Source organism: Musa acuminata, chromosome BXJ1-1 (genome assembly GCF_036884655.1).
Source record: "Musa acuminata AAA Group cultivar baxijiao chromosome BXJ1-1, Cavendish_Baxijiao_AAA, whole genome shotgun sequence".
Classification (NCBI taxonomy): Eukaryota; Viridiplantae; Streptophyta; class Magnoliopsida; order Zingiberales; family Musaceae; genus Musa; species Musa acuminata.
This window is the reverse complement of record NC_088327.1, coordinates 6,622,037-6,638,272: the sequence shown is the minus strand read 5'-3', so window position 1 is coordinate 6,638,272 and position 16,236 is coordinate 6,622,037. Positions and strand designations below refer to the sequence as shown.

Below are 16,236 nucleotides of genomic sequence, written 5' to 3'. Positions count from 1 at the left end.
ATGTTGTAGATCGCATTGAGAAAGTCATTTGAATCCTACTTTATATACAAGTATACATAAAAAGTATATAAATCTAATATCTTCATTTACATACCTTAAACATTACTTTGATAATGATGTATCAGACTCATTTATTAAGGATTGATGATGCAAAACCTCATTTCATATATATTTTTACATCTTAAGCATTGATATGATTGTAGTGTACTAGATTCACTTATCAAATATTGATAGTTTAAGATCTCATCCGATATTTTTTTATGTATTAAATATTGATTTAGTGGTATGTATCAATTTTTTTTATTAAAAATTAATAGTTTGGAACCTCATTCAATATATTTTTTAAGATGTTAGATAGTATGGTTGATAAAGATTTCAATCAGTATATTACAAAGTCTTGATTTATTCGAATCTCGTCTTCATCACTTATTATTTATTTAAAAAAAATCTTCATACAAGTCATTATTTTAGGTTTGATGTGCAAAATTAATTCAAGTGTATTTGGTCTGACTAATTTAACCCATAGCCTCTTCTAATACCATATTATATGAAAAAACATTGTGAGATAAATTTAGAGACTAAAAAACTTAAATTTAGTAGGAATATGATTGAATTTATAATGATACAATTCAAGTGACATTAAAAGAAGAATTAAAGATGTCATTAATTTGGATATATAAAAAATATTGGAGAAATCGATGAAAATATATGATGAAGCAAAAAATTGGGTGGCCAAAGTGAGGAACTAATTCATGCATTGCATGGATGCAAGCGGTGTGTAGGTGAGACTCATACTCTATATTATTATATGTTTATTTTTGTCATTAACATGGATAATAGAATCATGTTATGATGCGCATCAAGTCATCACGTAACAGCTTGGCTATGTGTCAGTAAGACTGTGGCTGGACTGCTATAAACACCCTTCACTCCTCTCGCTCTCTCTCTTCACTGCGTATCTCATCTCTCTCTCCATCTATATATTATCCTCAGTGAGAGACAGAGAAGGCCGCTTGCACCGCCGTCCGCATCAGAGGAGCCGAGGGGACACAACGAGACATGGGGACGGTGCCCATGGATCAGCAGCCCCTCCTGCACAACGTGGGCGAAGAGAAGGGGCGGCCGTGGAGGAGCAAGGGAGGAGGGATGACTGTAGCCGCCGTCGAGGCGGTTGAGAAGGAGGATATCCCTCCGGTGCGGGGGTTGCGGGACGCGTGGGAGCTGTTCGGGGCGGAGTCCAAGAGGCTGTGGTGCATTGGCGCCCCCATCGCGTTCAACATCATCTGCCTCTACGGCTTCAGCTCCTCCACCCAGATCTTCGTCGGCCACATCGGCAACCTCGAGCTCTCCGCCGTCGCCGTCGCCCTCAACGTCATCTCCACCTTCTCCTTCGGCTTCCTCGTACGCCCTCCTCCTCGCCCTCGTACTTTTGACTCCGTAATAACTCCTCGCCGTTCTCTCGCCTCTCCTCTCGCCGTAAATTAGGCACAGTTCCACCGCTACCACGGATCCGCTGACCTCTCTCAGACTCCACACAGCTTTAAATTAGGGATGGCACATACGTGGCAAGCTTCCATTCCTTAATATGCAGAAAGCGTGCATACACCCATCGGCGGATGAGGCAGACTCCGTGCATCGCGGATCTAGAGCTACTCCAATTACTCTAATGTGGGCCTAATTATATATATATATATATATATATATATATATATATATATATATATATATATATATTCTCACATGGATAATGACTTCTTTGTGCTTTAGCTTTAAGATTTGTGTTTTTCTGGGGAGGTTGATTCAGGCACTGGTAGCCTCAGTAGGTCATCGTGAGCTTATGTTCTGAGGAGCTGACAACAGTGTACGCTATCCATATTAGCTCGGCATGGGGAGTGCACTGGAGACGCTATGCGGGCAAGCCTTCGGGGCGGGGCAGGTGGAGATGCTGGGCGTGTACATGCAGCGGTCCTGGATCATCCTCGTGGCGGCCGCCATCCTCATGTGCCCGCTCTACCTGTTCGCCGCCCCGCTGCTGAAGCTGATCGGGCAGCAAGACGAGATAGCCGAGCTCGCCGGCAAGTTTGCCGTCAGCATCATCCCCCAGATGTTCGCGCTGGCCATCAACTTCCCCGCCCAGAAGTTCCTGCAGGCGCAGAGCAAAGTGGTCGCCCTCGCCTGGATCGGCTTCCTCGTCCTCCTCCTCCACGTCGCCCTGCTGGCCCTCTTCGTATTCGTCCTCGGGTGGGGCTTGTGGGGGGCGGCTGCGGCCTACGACATCTCGGCCTGGCTCGTCTCTCTCGCCCAGGTCGCCTACATCGTGGGCTGGTGCAAGGACGGGTGGACCGGTCTCTCGTTGACGGCTTTCAGGGATTTGTGGGCGTTCGTCAGGTTGTCATTCGCGTCCGCGGTCATGCTCTGCCTCGAGATCTGGTACATGATGATCCTCACCGTGCTCACCGGCCACCTCGACGACGCTGAGATCGCCGTTGGCTCCATCGCCATCTGGTAAGCTCGCTCATGCATGCAGTCATCCTTCGGCTTCTCCCACTGCCGTTGACAGTCCACCTCCCCTCCCCTCCACAGCATGAACATAAACGGATGGGAGGGCATGATCTTCATCGGACTCAACGCCGCCATAAGGTAGAAGCACCAGCCACCGTATCAACGCTGCATGCCATAAGGTTGCTCACCGATTCTACTCTCTTGCACCACCACACAGCGTCCGGGTGTCGAACGAGCTGGGATCGGGCCGGGCCAGGGCGACCAAGTACGCCGTCGCGGTGGTGCTCGTCCAGTCTTTCGCCATCGGCCTCCTCTTCATGACCACCATCCTCGTAACCAGGGACTACTTCAGCGTCATCTTCACCAACGACAAGAACATGCAACGAGCAGTCGCGGAGATCGCGTATCTCCTGGGCATCACCATGGTGCTCAACAGCATCCAGCCAGTTATATCAGGTAAGCATGCATGACCATTTCGGGATCGATGATGATGTTTGCGTGGGAGAGAAAGTGAATGAGTGAGCAATTCGATACAGGAGTGGCTGTTGGAGGTGGGTGGCAGGCTCTGGTGGCTTACATCAACCTGGGTTGCTACTACATCTTTGGCCTTCCTCTAGGGTTCCTCATGGGTTATCTTCTCCACTGGGGAGTGCAGGTACGTACATAGATCAACCTTGTGCTACTGACATACATCGGCATCCGAGATGGAGACATGAAACTGTTCTACCGCTCATTCTTCTGCAAGAGCTGCTCTGACACACGAGTGTATTGATGATGCCAGGGGATATGGCTTGGGATGCTTTGTGGAACCCTTGTCCAGACACTGATTCTGCTGTTCATAATCTGGAAGACAGATTGGAAGAGCGAGGTAAAAGGTTTTACACAAACCTACTGTTCCTGCTGCTTTATCATTGCAGTTCATGGATGATATCTCACAGCTGGTGTCATTGCAGGCAGCCCAAGCTGCGGAACGTGTGCTGTTGTGGGGTGGGCAAGAAGAGGACTTGAAAGGACATGCATGAGATGGCTTTGTGTTCTCCATGGCCATGAGATTAGGTTGCCATTTTCCTCAGGAAAATGGATTTCCATTATGATGGCACCTTTTGTTTTCCTTTTCTTGTTCTTTAAATAAAGAAGGGTGCTGCAGTGGAATCTTTTAGCATTAGAGATAATAAACTAAGTCAATTAAATTACGAAGAAGAATTGAAGGATTTATGTCTTTCTCTCTCACATGATATATGTATAATTTGATGATATAATTGACTAATTAACTTAATCTATCTTAACTCATCACCAAATTTGATAGTCTTACATTGGCCCAAAATACTTAAACTAATAGAATAAGCAACTATTAATCTAAAGAGTTTTCACTAATATATTAATTTAATGAACTTGAACTCCTCATTCAAAATGCTATTTATACAAGTCAAATCGTAAAACATCCAATTAAGCATCCATGGCTACAACAACAAAAAAAAAGATCTCTCTCTCTCTCTCTCTCTCTCTCTCTCTCTCTCTCTTATGGGTCAAAACATGTTTTTTTTTGGGCAACAACTAAGTACAATAATTCCATATGAAATCACATTATGTCGTAAAAATAAAAAATCGTATTGATCCCTTTCTATTATTTATCTTTATTAAGAGATTTTTTGTTCTTCCATATAAGAAAATTCGATTACGATGAAATCTTTGCTAAATATTCTAACAATTCTTCCTCAATATGAACAAGCAAATTAATTTATTTTCTATCCACTAGGAAAAGTTTTCTTTTGAAGTTAAAGAAATATATATCCAATTCACAAGCATTCATAAGTAGTATCAAAAGAAATGAAATTTTTCTTCCATAAAAACGCAAAATGATATATCAAATAGATCAAGTGAACAAACTCCAATTTTCAGCAAAGATAATTGAAATAATGATGCTGATTGGTGCCTATTCCATAAATCTAAACCATCAATGCAATTGGCAACATTATGTGATAGTCTTTAACATCAAAATGTGTTAGGATTGAGTAAAGAAAAAAAAAAATTTTCATTTACTTTTTCCATTCCTTCTTTTAATTTTGCCGGATTCTGCAATTTCAATGTTGGAAATTGATGTTTGACCATTTGAATCATTACTTCCTTTTCTATTTTTATTCTTTTATTCTTTTCTTTTTTTAATTTCTACGTTTTCAAGGTTGAAATTTGATGTTTGGACCTTTTGGATCATTAAGGACCGGTCTTCCATATGCTATTTTTGCCATAGATTTTACTAACCAAATCTATACTTTGATCTTATTGCCACAGATAGCTCTCAATGTTGCGGCTGAAAACGAGTGCAGCACACAACCGGCATTGGATCATCCTGTACTTGTTTTGTCCAACGACTGTAATCTCAGTGTGCTTCTTCCAACCACCACGCCCCCATGTCTCCTTCTTGCTGAGCTCTCATCCAATGAACACACGACTCCCCCTAAAATAATCCTCACCTGCTCCCCCTCCCATTGACATGATCAATCCATGGTGGATCGACAAAGAAAGAAGAGGAAGCTGTAGTTGATTCAATATAATACACTATTAGTAGCTTATTATAATGCTAAAGAAGATGGAGAGGTGTGTTCTTTTGGGTTGGGTGGGACTTGAGGGAGGCTCATGTAGGGGTGGACGTCTCTGAGTACGTAGTTGACTTGCATCTCCTTCGTTTCCTTATCCTTCGAGCTCGGGGCGCTGCAGAGATCTCCTCCCATGGCGGCGTTTGAGCAGCAGATGGACGCCCAACGCCGGGATCTGCTGTACCACCTCGCCGTCCTGAACGAGAAGGTGCAACAGGTGCAGTCCCTCGTGGGCCTCGTCGTCTCGCCCGAGCTCCTGCGGCAGGAGCCCCTGGATGCGGTGGTGTCCGGCGCCCGTAGCCTGGTGCAGGAGATTATCGTCGCCGCCTCCTCCATGATGCACGCCTTGCAGCAGCAGCAGCAGCAGGAGGAGGAGGAAGAGGAAGAGGAGAACGAGGCGGTCGGTTACGAGGCCACCGGCGCAGCTCTAGACCACGATCTCCACAGATTATTAGATGGAGTCCTCGAGTGCAGCGTCGGCGGGGAGGGCGGATCGCGGTGCGAGATCGTCGAGGTGGACGCGGCGGATCTGCTGGCCAAGTACACGCACTACTGCCAGGTCTGCGGCAAGGGGTTCAAGCGCGACGCCAACCTGCGGATGCATATGAGGGCGCACGGCGAGGAGTACAAGACGATCACCGCCCTGGCGAAGGGCGCGCCACCACCAGCTGCAGGGGCGGCGAGGAGGTACTCGTGCCCGCAGGAGGGGTGCCGGTGGAACAGGAAGCACGCCAAGTTCCAGCCGCTGAAATCGATGGTGTGCGTGAAGAACCACTACCGGCGGAGCCACTGCCCCAAGATGTACGTGTGCAACCGGTGCAACCGCAGGCAGTTCGCGGTGCTCTCCGACCTGCGAACCCACGAGAAGCACTGCGGCGACCTCAGGTGGATGTGCTCCTGCGGCACCACCTTCACCCGGAAGGACAAGCTAATGGGTCATGTCTCCCTGTTCTTGGGCCATACACCACTCCCCAATCGCCTCGCCAAGTGAAGCGTATCCATCTTAATTTCTCATATGTAATATATGATAGAGGTAGATTTTGATGTACTATGATATTGATGTTGATGAGGTTGGATTGTTATGGAGACATGAGAGGCTAATTAAGGGTTGGGAGATGGCAACTCCTTACATGGGTGAAATGGTGGCAACTTAAATCTCGGTGGGTATATCGATCCATTTATTTTTTGTTGGGAAAACCAATTAGAATTAGGTTAATGATATTTAGAATCTAAATTCAGATATCAAAATTCGAAAAAACTTGTGCTAAAAAAATGTTATTTAGATTATTTAATGATAAAAGGCCAAAAAACAAATGAATAGCTAAATAAATGAACCACGACATCTTCTTCGCTATATCAAACGATCACCTAAAACCAGGAAGCCATTGGCGCCTTAAATAGTAAGCAGGAAGAAGAAGGCACGACGTGCGTGCACGGGCTTAAAAGACCTCGGCCACGTCCTGCATGAGACCAGGGTTGGCACGGCAGAAGGCCGAGAACTCCTGGAAGTCGATGTATCCGTCGCCGTCGGTGTCGAGCTCGGCCATCATGCGCCGGATCTCGTCGGGGGCGGTGGAGCCGAGGACGCGCAGGGCCTCTCCCAGCTCCGCCGAGGAGATCTTCCCGTCGTCCTCCTCGGCGCCGAAGCGCTTGAAGACCCTCTCCATCTCCGGTGTCACGTCGCCCATCTTCCTTCTTCTCAGCCTTGCTTGCTTCTGTTGGATTTATCTCGGTGCTTGCTGTTGCTCGAGTAAGATTAGAGAGGAGAGAAAGGGGAATATATGTGGACGGAGAGAAGGCATGTTAGCGCAATAAATATAGGAGTCGATGGCGAGGTGGTTGGATCTCCCTTTGGAATCGGGGTTTGGTTGTAGAATTGTTCCTCTCTCTCTCTCTCTCTCTCCCCATGTAAACAGATGTATTTATTTTTTGTAAATTTTGATAATATATATATATATCCCTTTTAATATTATTTTTCAAACTCGTAATATTAAATTCGTTCACATACATCCCTCCATCAAGAAAACTCAGGTTAATCATAAATAACTGTAGTTTAAAAATTATACCTAAATATCTATAATATCCCTAATATTCTTAGGGTCATAATATTTTCTTAAAAAAATTAATCTCTCCTTTGAGCTTCAATTAATAGCCAAATGATAATTAATTGACCAAGAAAACATGATAATGTATATGCAAGTTTTATATATACTTAATTTTAAAGGAACTAATACCAAAATCTTATATATATATATATATATATATATATATATATATATATATATATATATATATATGCAACTTTTCCTAAAGAATCAATATCTCAAATAATCAGTTAGATTATCAAATTAATATGAGATATGAGGGGGAGGGGGATTAATTTCTCACATAATCGAGACCATTGCAGCTGTACTGGTGCAAAGTTTCCACCCAAACACTCCAAACTTGGCCTGGCCAGATCAAGTTATTGAGAGAAACCCTGCATGTGCATCCACATAGAGAGAAGGGTAAACTGATCATTTGCTTTCTACAGAGCAGCAGTAGTTCCCACCATAAAGGAACGTGAATTTGTCATGCAACATCATGAGTCAAACAAAAGATAGGATAGATACATCTGAAGACTGACCTGAGCTTATCATTTCCCTACAGGTTTTTACAAAATGCAAGAGGAACAATGTTTCCACACTAAAGTATCACGATGACGATAATAGTACTTAGGCTGACAGACCTGAGGTCTTAGCAGCAAGATGGAGAAGCGCCCGTTTGTGATAGAGGGTGCGAAGCTTCTTGTATTTCTGCACAAAGCTCGGGAGGTCGATCTCCCTGTCGAGTAGTTGCCTGTGAAGCATCTCCGACTCCTCTTCCACCTTGATCATTGCATCTGTAGATATATCAGACATCGGCAGTTACCATGAGTCGAATACAGATAAGTAAAACAGTGAGCAGAATACAATAGCTTGTGTGTTTGATGAACACATATTGTTGCACCCCCAGATGGAAGTACATATTGTTGCACCACAGATGGAAGTACATTTGACATCCATTTGTTCAAGCATATGAACTCAACAATTGGTGACTATGGAGTGACACAGGTATCATGTGCATCACGAGCACCTTGATGATAATACATTTATGAATCTGTGAAAACATACAGTTTTAACAATTAGTGACTATAGAGTGCAGGGATCTACATGATGCCATAAGCACTTCGATCTTTTGCAGTGTCGTGCGAGAGACCAAAAAAAAAAACTCATGAAAAATAATGTTAAAGTTTATACAAGACTGAACTAGAACTGTAATTACTCATTACTATTTTCGAAATAATAAAAGAAGAAAGTGTAAATTATTAGCTAAAAGGTTTATAGTGTTAACATGAAATTAAGTGACATGTTAAGGAGTTCCTTGAAAAGATTTCTATTTATTGAATTTTATTATATCCAAAAGAGTAAATATAGACATTTTAAAAGGAAAAAAACTAGTATAACCTCTTAATCACATAGGGATCATATAATAGAGTCACACATTTTAAGCACTGAGCCCTTTAGATAAATCAATGAGAGGTGCCGGATGTGCGTGGAACCCCTCAGTGAAGCTTATCAATGAATGACATGCCTTACATGCTTCAGGCAATATCCAGTGAAGTTTATCAATCAACCACTTGTCACAATTGTGTTGAATGCACTTCTGAATGATAAAAAACTGTTCTAACCAACAAGGCTCAAGTGGTTACCATGCAACATTTCCAGAAGTGCTGAGGGTGAACAGCAACTCAATGTCTCTTCTTTTAGCCTCTCCAATTCAGCTAACTTCTCTTGAGCAGCTGCCAACTCAGTTGTCCGAATGATAGTGCACTGTGTATCAAGAAGGAACAGAAGCTATCTGGGATCAGGCAAATAACAAAGTCTAAGACCATGTAAGAACGAAAGCTAAAGAAACCTAGAGTTTCTCAGAAAAAAAGAAAAGGCACCAAAGGCACCAACACATGGTGCCCCTTGAGAGTCAGCATATGACATATGCACACATGTGATATACAACCCCCAAACAGAAGGAAAAAAGAGGAGAAAATCAGAAAAGAAGACCCCTTATCTATTTGGAAGCTTAAATCAAATTGCTTTTATCCCTGTGAAGGAAAAGGACATCAGAAAGCTTACCTGGTTTCTGAGCTCCAAAATTCGAGGTTCCTTTTCCAAGTTCTCCTCTGTAAAGTGTTATGTACTGAAGTTTAATTTTCTGATGAAATAACTTCAAGAAATATTAAAAAACGTATAGCTTAGAAAAACAAGTTACTTACTAGCAAGTTGCAAGGTCTCCTTTCGAAGTTCATCTCTTAGCTGATGGAAATAGAGAAATATAAGAATCTTTGTAAATTTATTACAAGCTGAAAAATTGAGCTCAGTACAAAATGCCTTCTATGACTAAAAAGTCGATTTTAGGTACAACAAATTAATCTGTCATAAAAAGAAACCAAGTACTGTATTTCTAAGATCTTATTTTACCTTCTAATCTTTGTTTTAGCTTTAACGATTTCCTCATTTATTCTCAACTAATGTGCATGCGAGATGCAAGGATTGTGCAAGATTCACTGAAAAAACATTATGTATATTACAAACTGTAACTGTATTACGATTAGATATGAAGCCAGAGCATTTTCTCCTCAAAAGTCAAAACAACTACTAATGGTTAAATAAGCAACTCTGCTTGGTTACATCGTGATTTTCTGCACGTCTAAAACAACAACTGTCTACCTTTTTATGTTCCTATTGATGGGCACTCCTGATTAATCAGGTTCAAATGATATGTGCATTACGAGTTTCTTTGGAATTCATCAGATAAAGAACAGGCCAGGTTGACTGGAAGAGGATTGTACTTGTACCATGAGAGAAACAAGGAGGACTTGCTTCTAACATACAACATGGATTATGGCAACGCAATGGAGTTGGACCCTCATGTTGATCCTAATGAATCAGTCCAGGTTGACCAATAAGCTACCATGAACATCAGTTCATAATAAATGTAGGAAGACTACAGAAAACTCCACTAGAAAAAAAGACTTGATTACTCTTAATTTAACTATGAAATCGCCCTACACAGAACTGATGGCAGAAAAAGATACATGAAAACTAATCACAAATAGTTGAATTATTCCGGCTTGTTCTTGTTGTTGTTATCATTAGATAATAGTTATTGACCTGGAAGCACTATCAACACTCAAAGCAAAACATGCAACACGATTAAAGAAAAGCTGCACATTCAAAAGAAAAGCTATCATCAAATTTCAGGGAGGTATGCAAACCATGCAAACTTAATGATGAAAAGCGGCAAATCTGAAGCACAACCATTATCATGTTATCTAATTGATTTCAACAATTATAAGATGTGATAAAAGAGAATTATGGAGTCTTTTATAGCAAATTGTATTGAAGGATTCAATGAAGCAAGGCAAGGATTGTCTTAAGCAATCACGGGTAAAGAGCTCATATAAAAAATAAAGTAATAGAAGGGTATGAGGAGTACATATAGTTACTTTCTTGTACTTACATTATTTTGAATTTTCACTTGGTCAAGAGAATTAAATAAGGCATTATATGCTTCCTTGTCATTCAACAGCTTTCTCAGTTCGTCAACACTGTAAAAGGCACAGAAACAATGCTGGAATCAGAAAAACAGAAACAAATAATATATAAGCATTGATCTAAAAGTATATATTTCTTCATTATTCATTGGATAACCTAAATATGAAAGCATCATTAAAATATAAATATAGGCAAAGACCAACAAAAGAATCATGATGTTCTCTTGTTGGTGTTGATCAGCTCTCCAATGATTATGTGACCCACAAAGGACAAATTCAACAGAGAAAACATCTCCCTCTGTGACTCTCAATGACCTGATCTCCTTTTCTTTTCCTCACTCCGTCTCTCCCCTTTCTCACTCCCCTGTATATTCCATGTCCCTTTCTTTAGGGTAGCATATAATTCTGAAACTATTAAGTTTCACAAAGTTACTTAGTTGGACAAGATCAAGCAGTAGTTATCAGTTAGCAGTGAGAACTATATACATGGCAAAATGATCAAGGATATCCGTAAGCAAATCTATAGTGTTGTCTCCTTTTTAAGCATGTTCATGATAAACTTACAAACCAAACTAATGTGTTCCTATTCTGCTAAAAATTGTGAGGCCTTATCAAGGATCTAAAATGCAAGTCAATTTATCATAAAAGAGGAAACCAATTTGCACAGAGCTACATGAAAGTGTACAAAGAAACAACCGGCACCAAAGACCAGAAGATGAAATAATATATACAAAAAGCCTATGACATACTAACAATTTAGAAACCCTATGTTATATGAGTGTAAAGAATCAAGCACCTTTTATCCTTCAAACGAGCAATTATTCCAGCAGCCTCAGTAGGTGATGGCTGCACCTGTGATGGTGACTGAGGGCGATCAAAAGCTCTTTGATGAGCATTACCAACAGAAGAACTAGTTGGAGTTGAAAAGGGTGAAGGTGAACCAACAACCGAAGGAGGATACCAAGATTGTACTGGAATTTCTTGGAAATTTGGCTGAGGTTGTTGTTGTTGAGCACTTCTGCAGACAAATTTATGGAACTTCAAGAACAGAAAGGCTATAGCAAAATATTTATTAGAAATGTTCTCTCCTATCACATGTTATATCAAACGCAGAAACATAAACTGCATTTAATTTAGACTCTTATTATAGGCAAAATGCATATTGTAAGAAAATTGTAGAGACTAACAACCAATGAACTCTCAATCATACCAAATAGTTACATACGATAAATGGAATGAATGGCAATATGTATCCTAAAATATTGGTTTTGTTATATTTTGAACTAGAAACTCATAAGGAACAAAACACAAAGTTATACTAACAGGTAGGTGACCTTAATTTTTTTGTTCCCAAAAGAATGTGAATGACCATAGACTTGTGCAAAATGATGAGTGGAAATTGCTAATCTGCTAGCTTAAGTTAGGCATAGATCATGAAATTTTTTGTTGTATTCCAGTGGATCAGTCCTCACAGAATCATGTTAAAGAGGTATATGCACCTTGTACCACCTTTCAGTTGGGAAATTTGTGGGCGACATCACATGCGCAACGGAAGAACATAAAAAACAAAATTATCAAATTTCTTATCGTTGTGTTCGTCGTCGTCCGAAGATTGATGCGCAAAAACCGCAAAACTTAAAACTGCGTATATTAAAGAACGTGTTACCTAGGGAGATCGTACATCCCTAAATCCCTGCAGATCTCTATGAGAGGGTGAAGGAAGTCAAGCGTCCTCCTCTCTAGCGGTGATCCACACAGCAGGGCTGCGACGATGCTCCTCAAGTCTCCAGGCCTGCTATTTGAGGAGGAGAGGGGGAGAGGAGTAGGAGGTGACAACCAAGAGAGGCTCTAGCCTATAAACCATTGGTTCTCTCTTATTTATAGAGATTCTCTATCAACATAACCCTAATGGATTCTGCACTATTGGATATTGGATCTTCATCCAACTACCCAAGCCTCTTATATTAGTGGATCTTTATCCAATAATCTCTCATCAGCTCTTATTGGATCTCATCCATAGGATCAAATAATTCAGGGGTTTATTGGATATCCAATAAGATAGAGGCTCCGGCGGATATCTAATATCCGAACCTCTACTCATCGTAACACCCATCAAATGTGTGTGATCCTCTAGGCCTAATATCGAGCTGGTCGTAAGTCATACTTATCAGAACTCCTTTTGGCTCAATGAATTATTATCTCCATAATAATTCACTCGACTCATCGACTGCGGACGTACTAGGCCACTAGTCTGTCCGGTTATCTCGATATCCCTCTTGAGTAACCTATGACCGGGATTATTTAAGATCTGTGTTTAAAAACGAATTTGTCTCATTATCGTGATCTCATCACGATCTGATTCTCATTGCACAGATCCATGTACATCACAATATATTCAAGCAACAAGCAATATAAAGTGATAAAATGTCAAATAATAATAATAAGCAAAAAGACTGCGTGTCAAGTCACACGTGTCATCACTCACGTGATTAGCTTACAGGGCACCTATAACTAGCACTTTCTAGTGAATTACAGACTTCATAGTTCATGCTGGCTAGTATGGCATATACTTTAGCTATCCAGGCTACTAAAGACCTGCAGTTGTTGCTAACACAGCCTATGATTTAAATATTTAGTGGGTACTGTGCAACGACTTATGATCTGTACCATAGCTTGTTTAATAAAAAGCAAAAAGAAAAACGATGAACTTAATATACAATAGAAGCATAATGCATGAATAGCCAGATTAAAGATTCAAAGCAATTAAAATATTGTTATGGAGACCTATAATTTGAAGAACTTTAGGAATTTCTTCTTTTGGAAGTCATACCATGTTAAATGATTGAAGTATAGATAAAACATAAACCTTACAAAATTAATGGCAAAGAGTGTCTTAGTCGGTCAGAAGACAAATAACAGAAATCAATTCAAAAATATCATTATCAGTAATGATATGCATGATTCTCTACAACTGATAAAGCAATTTCCAAGTAAAAAGTCAGACCAAACAATACGCATTGCAATTTCAAATCTTGATTATTTGACTGTATCTTGACCTTGAGCGGGAAGAAAATTCCCCCTTTATGAAAAATTAGAATGTGTATAAGAGAAAAAAAGGCATGCTTAAAATCATCATGATTAAAATGTATAATGGATTTGAAACTTGGAATGTTTTAACAATTAGAATTTAGAAACATACAAAGAGCTTATATTCAAATACAAATCGTAGGTATTAAAACAGGGTTTATGATCATAATGATCACTGCTCACCCAAAACTCGGAAACTTCCAATTCATTGTAGCAGCTGCTGGGATCTGAAATGGAACATCAGAATTAATTCTCTTTTTTTATCAGCAGAAAAAAAAACACACAAGAACAAATACACACAAACAACAGATGATGATGTTGCATACTTTCATAAATCCAGAAAAAAAATGGCAACGTAGAATAAAGCTTGTAAGCATCTTGGAAGAAAATTTTCTTTCTATCATACATGACATAAGTCTCCATCTAACCACTAAAAGTGAAAACAAAAAGAGATGATTAAGTTTTCATCCATCCTTACAAATTTACAATTGTGTCGTACCAATATATATTTCAAAAATATATAAACTTTTTTTCTCACGTATTCTTTGAGTCTCTCTGATATGAATTGATACATTAAACACATATTTCTAAAATGGCACGTAAATTTTGTGCGAGAAGCCTCATTAGACGGTCTTTGATTAACCTTGTTAGGCCTAAACAGATAGGTCTAGGATCCCATCATCTGTTGGACTGGCAATCACGCGAACCATGTCCGATCAGATGTTTCCCCAGAGCTCACAAAGGAGTGCTTTTGGCAACTTGGGCAGCTGCAGATCAAATACGCTATCAAATGGATAGCAGATGCCCCCAAACGGATGGATTTAGAACATCCTAACGCTTGAACCATTGCCGCAGTCTCGAATTGCACATCATCGACAATTTGACTTCCGTTTAATCTTCTTACCCCCTTTCTTCCCTAATATTTCCAGCAATTAGCAAGAGAAAGAACACATCGCCGTTCGTGCTAGTAAGATCTGACCAATTAGCTAGAAGATGCACAGACACACGACTTTACGCCCTATTAACCTCCGCAAAAGACGAGCAAGAAGGGAAAGAGAGAACCTTGATGTTTGCAAGAGAAAGCCCTTTCCTTCCTCAGGGAATCCGAGGCGGGTGGATCTATCGCCCGCCTTCGAACAGAGAAGGAAACACAGGCGCAACGGCAGAAGTGGTAGAAAGCGGAAGAAGGGATCGCGAACCGAGCGACCGCTGTGGGGGTTATGACGACGACGCTGAGACGCGTTTTGTCCCCGGGAGTTTATGAACACCGCAGGCATACCATACCGATAAATATGGGCGGTTTTAATGTGTCCATCATGCGGCCCATTGTCGGTTAAGTTTGGGCCACCGAAGGGCTCAATAAATACACATTTTTATAGTTGGCAATATATATATATATATATATATATATATATATATATATATATATATTGTGTGTATATATATAATATAAAGTGTGATTTTGCTATTTATCCATATAAATTTTTGTTTGAGATAAATATATCGCTGGAAAACTTAATTAAATATAAACTAATATATTAGTACAGTTAAATTTCATCGGTATTAGTATATATATATATTAGTATATATATATAATGGTACATGTTATATGATAAATTGGATGAGCTAATTTTGCTATTTACAATTTTGAAACGAGGGTAATAATGACGATAAGACTCGGGTTGACATCAACTGCCCCATATGACGCCTCGTGCCTCTGTTAACCTAACAGCACCTGGTCAACATGGATCGGAACGCCGACCGAGGCACATTAACATCCTGCTCAGGTTGGTCCTTCACGCCATGCCAACGTTGATGTCAGACGTTACCAGGAGTACGATCCTGCTCCTTACAAACGGGCACATCAGGCAACAGTAATCTTCACTATAAAAACTCTCGCACTCCGAGGAAAAGAGGGTGGAGAGATAACAAAAACCCCATGCGACTATTCACTAACTTGATCGTCGGAGGAGTCGGGCCGAGCTCTTTCGATCCGACCTGTGTGTAGGTACGAAGGCGGAGCGTCTCTCCCGGACGCCCAGAAGGGGAGCCCCATCCTGGAAAAGGCGGCAGACCCGTCCCCAATCGCGCCTAGCGAAGTCAGCCACCTCAGCGGTCTCCCGGGTTCCCCAGGAAGATTCCTGCTCATTCGGACCCGAACCAAGCCGCATCGACCCCGAGGCCACGCTCAAAGGTGTTGACACAAACACATGTCTAAAAGCACCTTTTTTTTTTTTAGTTTGACTAAAGTGGATTTCTCGTTTGTAAGAAAAAGTCAATGGTCCATGGATCCCTATTGACCTAATAAGTCAGTCGAAAACATCGCCCTTGATGTCATACTCTGACTTTTTTTGAGAGATGAATTAAATTTTAAATGTTTTTAATTTCCTAGTGGATCGTTGTTGATGTAACGCAACATCCAGCTTAATTATATGGTGTAACATGATCTCGATGTGAGTCGATCGATTATCGATGATGTAA

General features: G+C 40.8%; 4 protein-coding genes across 5 annotated transcripts; 2 read left to right on the top strand and 2 right to left on the bottom strand.

The window, feature by feature from the left end:
* Positions 1–951: 951 nt before the first annotated feature.
* On the top strand, positions 952–3,732 carry LOC135635870 (protein DETOXIFICATION 35-like). The gene is made up of 7 exons (XM_065147313.1): positions 952–1,401; positions 1,880–2,505; positions 2,584–2,640; positions 2,720–2,958; positions 3,039–3,157; positions 3,284–3,370; positions 3,456–3,732. Exons 1-7 carry the CDS (start codon positions 1,060–1,062, stop codon positions 3,522–3,524), a joined length of 1,539 nt encoding a protein of 512 aa, XP_065003385.1. The 5' UTR covers positions 952–1,059; the 3' UTR covers positions 3,525–3,732.
* Positions 3,733–5,138: 1,406 nt separating this feature from the next.
* LOC135635774 (protein SENSITIVE TO PROTON RHIZOTOXICITY 2-like) lies at positions 5,139–6,144 on the top strand. Its single transcript, XM_065147129.1, has one exon. It carries the CDS (start codon positions 5,230–5,232, stop codon positions 6,085–6,087), a length of 858 nt encoding a protein of 285 aa, XP_065003201.1. The 5' UTR covers positions 5,139–5,229; the 3' UTR covers positions 6,088–6,144.
* A 211-nt stretch (positions 6,145–6,355) lies between these two features.
* Positions 6,356–6,883, bottom strand: LOC135635826 (polcalcin Phl p 7-like). The gene has a single exon (XM_065147217.1). It carries the CDS (start codon positions 6,782–6,784, stop codon positions 6,536–6,538), a length of 249 nt encoding a protein of 82 aa, XP_065003289.1. The 5' UTR covers positions 6,785–6,883; the 3' UTR covers positions 6,356–6,535.
* A 709-nt stretch (positions 6,884–7,592) lies between these two features.
* LOC135635695 (vacuolar protein-sorting-associated protein 37 homolog 1-like) lies at positions 7,593–15,010 on the bottom strand. Of its 2 annotated transcripts, none has more exons than XM_065146982.1 (8): positions 14,818–15,010; positions 13,939–13,982; positions 11,465–11,686; positions 10,635–10,722; positions 9,388–9,427; positions 9,248–9,294; positions 8,827–8,947; positions 7,593–7,977 (listed from the first exon to the last, which is right to left on the bottom strand). In XM_065146982.1, the coding sequence occupies exons 2-8, from the start codon at positions 13,962–13,964 to the stop codon at positions 7,811–7,813; spliced, it is 711 nt and encodes a 236-aa protein (XP_065003054.1). In that variant the 5' UTR covers positions 13,965–13,982; positions 14,818–15,010; the 3' UTR covers positions 7,593–7,810. The 2 variants fall into 2 exon arrangements, with proteins under 2 accessions (XP_065003054.1, XP_065003106.1); XM_065147034.1 differs by having other exon boundaries at positions 11,465–11,683.
* Between the last annotated feature and the right edge of the window lie 1,226 nt (positions 15,011–16,236).

What these genes read in the sequence shown, in the direction of transcription:
- LOC135635870 (XM_065147313.1), top strand. Translation starts at nt 1,060, where the DNA reads ATGGGGACGGTGCCCATGGATCAGCAGCCCCTCCTGCACAACGTGGGC. An exon ending in GGACTCAACGCCGCCATAAG is followed by an intron (nt 2,641 to 2,719) that starts GTAGAAGCACCA and finishes ACCACCACACAG; the next exon opens with CGTCCGGGTGTCGAACGAGC. An exon ending in TTCTCCACTGGGGAGTGCAG is followed by an intron (nt 3,158 to 3,283) that starts GTACGTACATAG and finishes TGATGATGCCAG; the next exon opens with GGGATATGGCTTGGGATGCT.
- LOC135635774 (XM_065147129.1), top strand. Translation starts at nt 5,230, where the DNA reads ATGGCGGCGTTTGAGCAGCAGATGGACGCCCAACGCCGGGATCTGCTG.
- LOC135635826 (XM_065147217.1), bottom strand. Translation starts at nt 6,784, where the DNA reads ATGGGCGACGTGACACCGGAGATGGAGAGGGTCTTCAAGCGCTTCGGC.
- LOC135635695 (XM_065146982.1), bottom strand. Translation starts at nt 13,964, where the DNA reads ATGAATTGGAAGTTTCCGAGTTTTGG. An exon ending in TGGAAGTTTCCGAGTTTTGG is followed by an intron (nt 11,687 to 13,938) that starts GTGAGCAGTGAT and finishes ATTTGTCTGCAG; the next exon opens with AAGTGCTCAACAACAACAAC. An exon ending in ACTTCTGGAAATGTTGCATG is followed by an intron (nt 7,978 to 8,826) that starts GTAACCACTTGA and finishes ATATATCTACAG; the next exon opens with ATGCAATGATCAAGGTGGAA.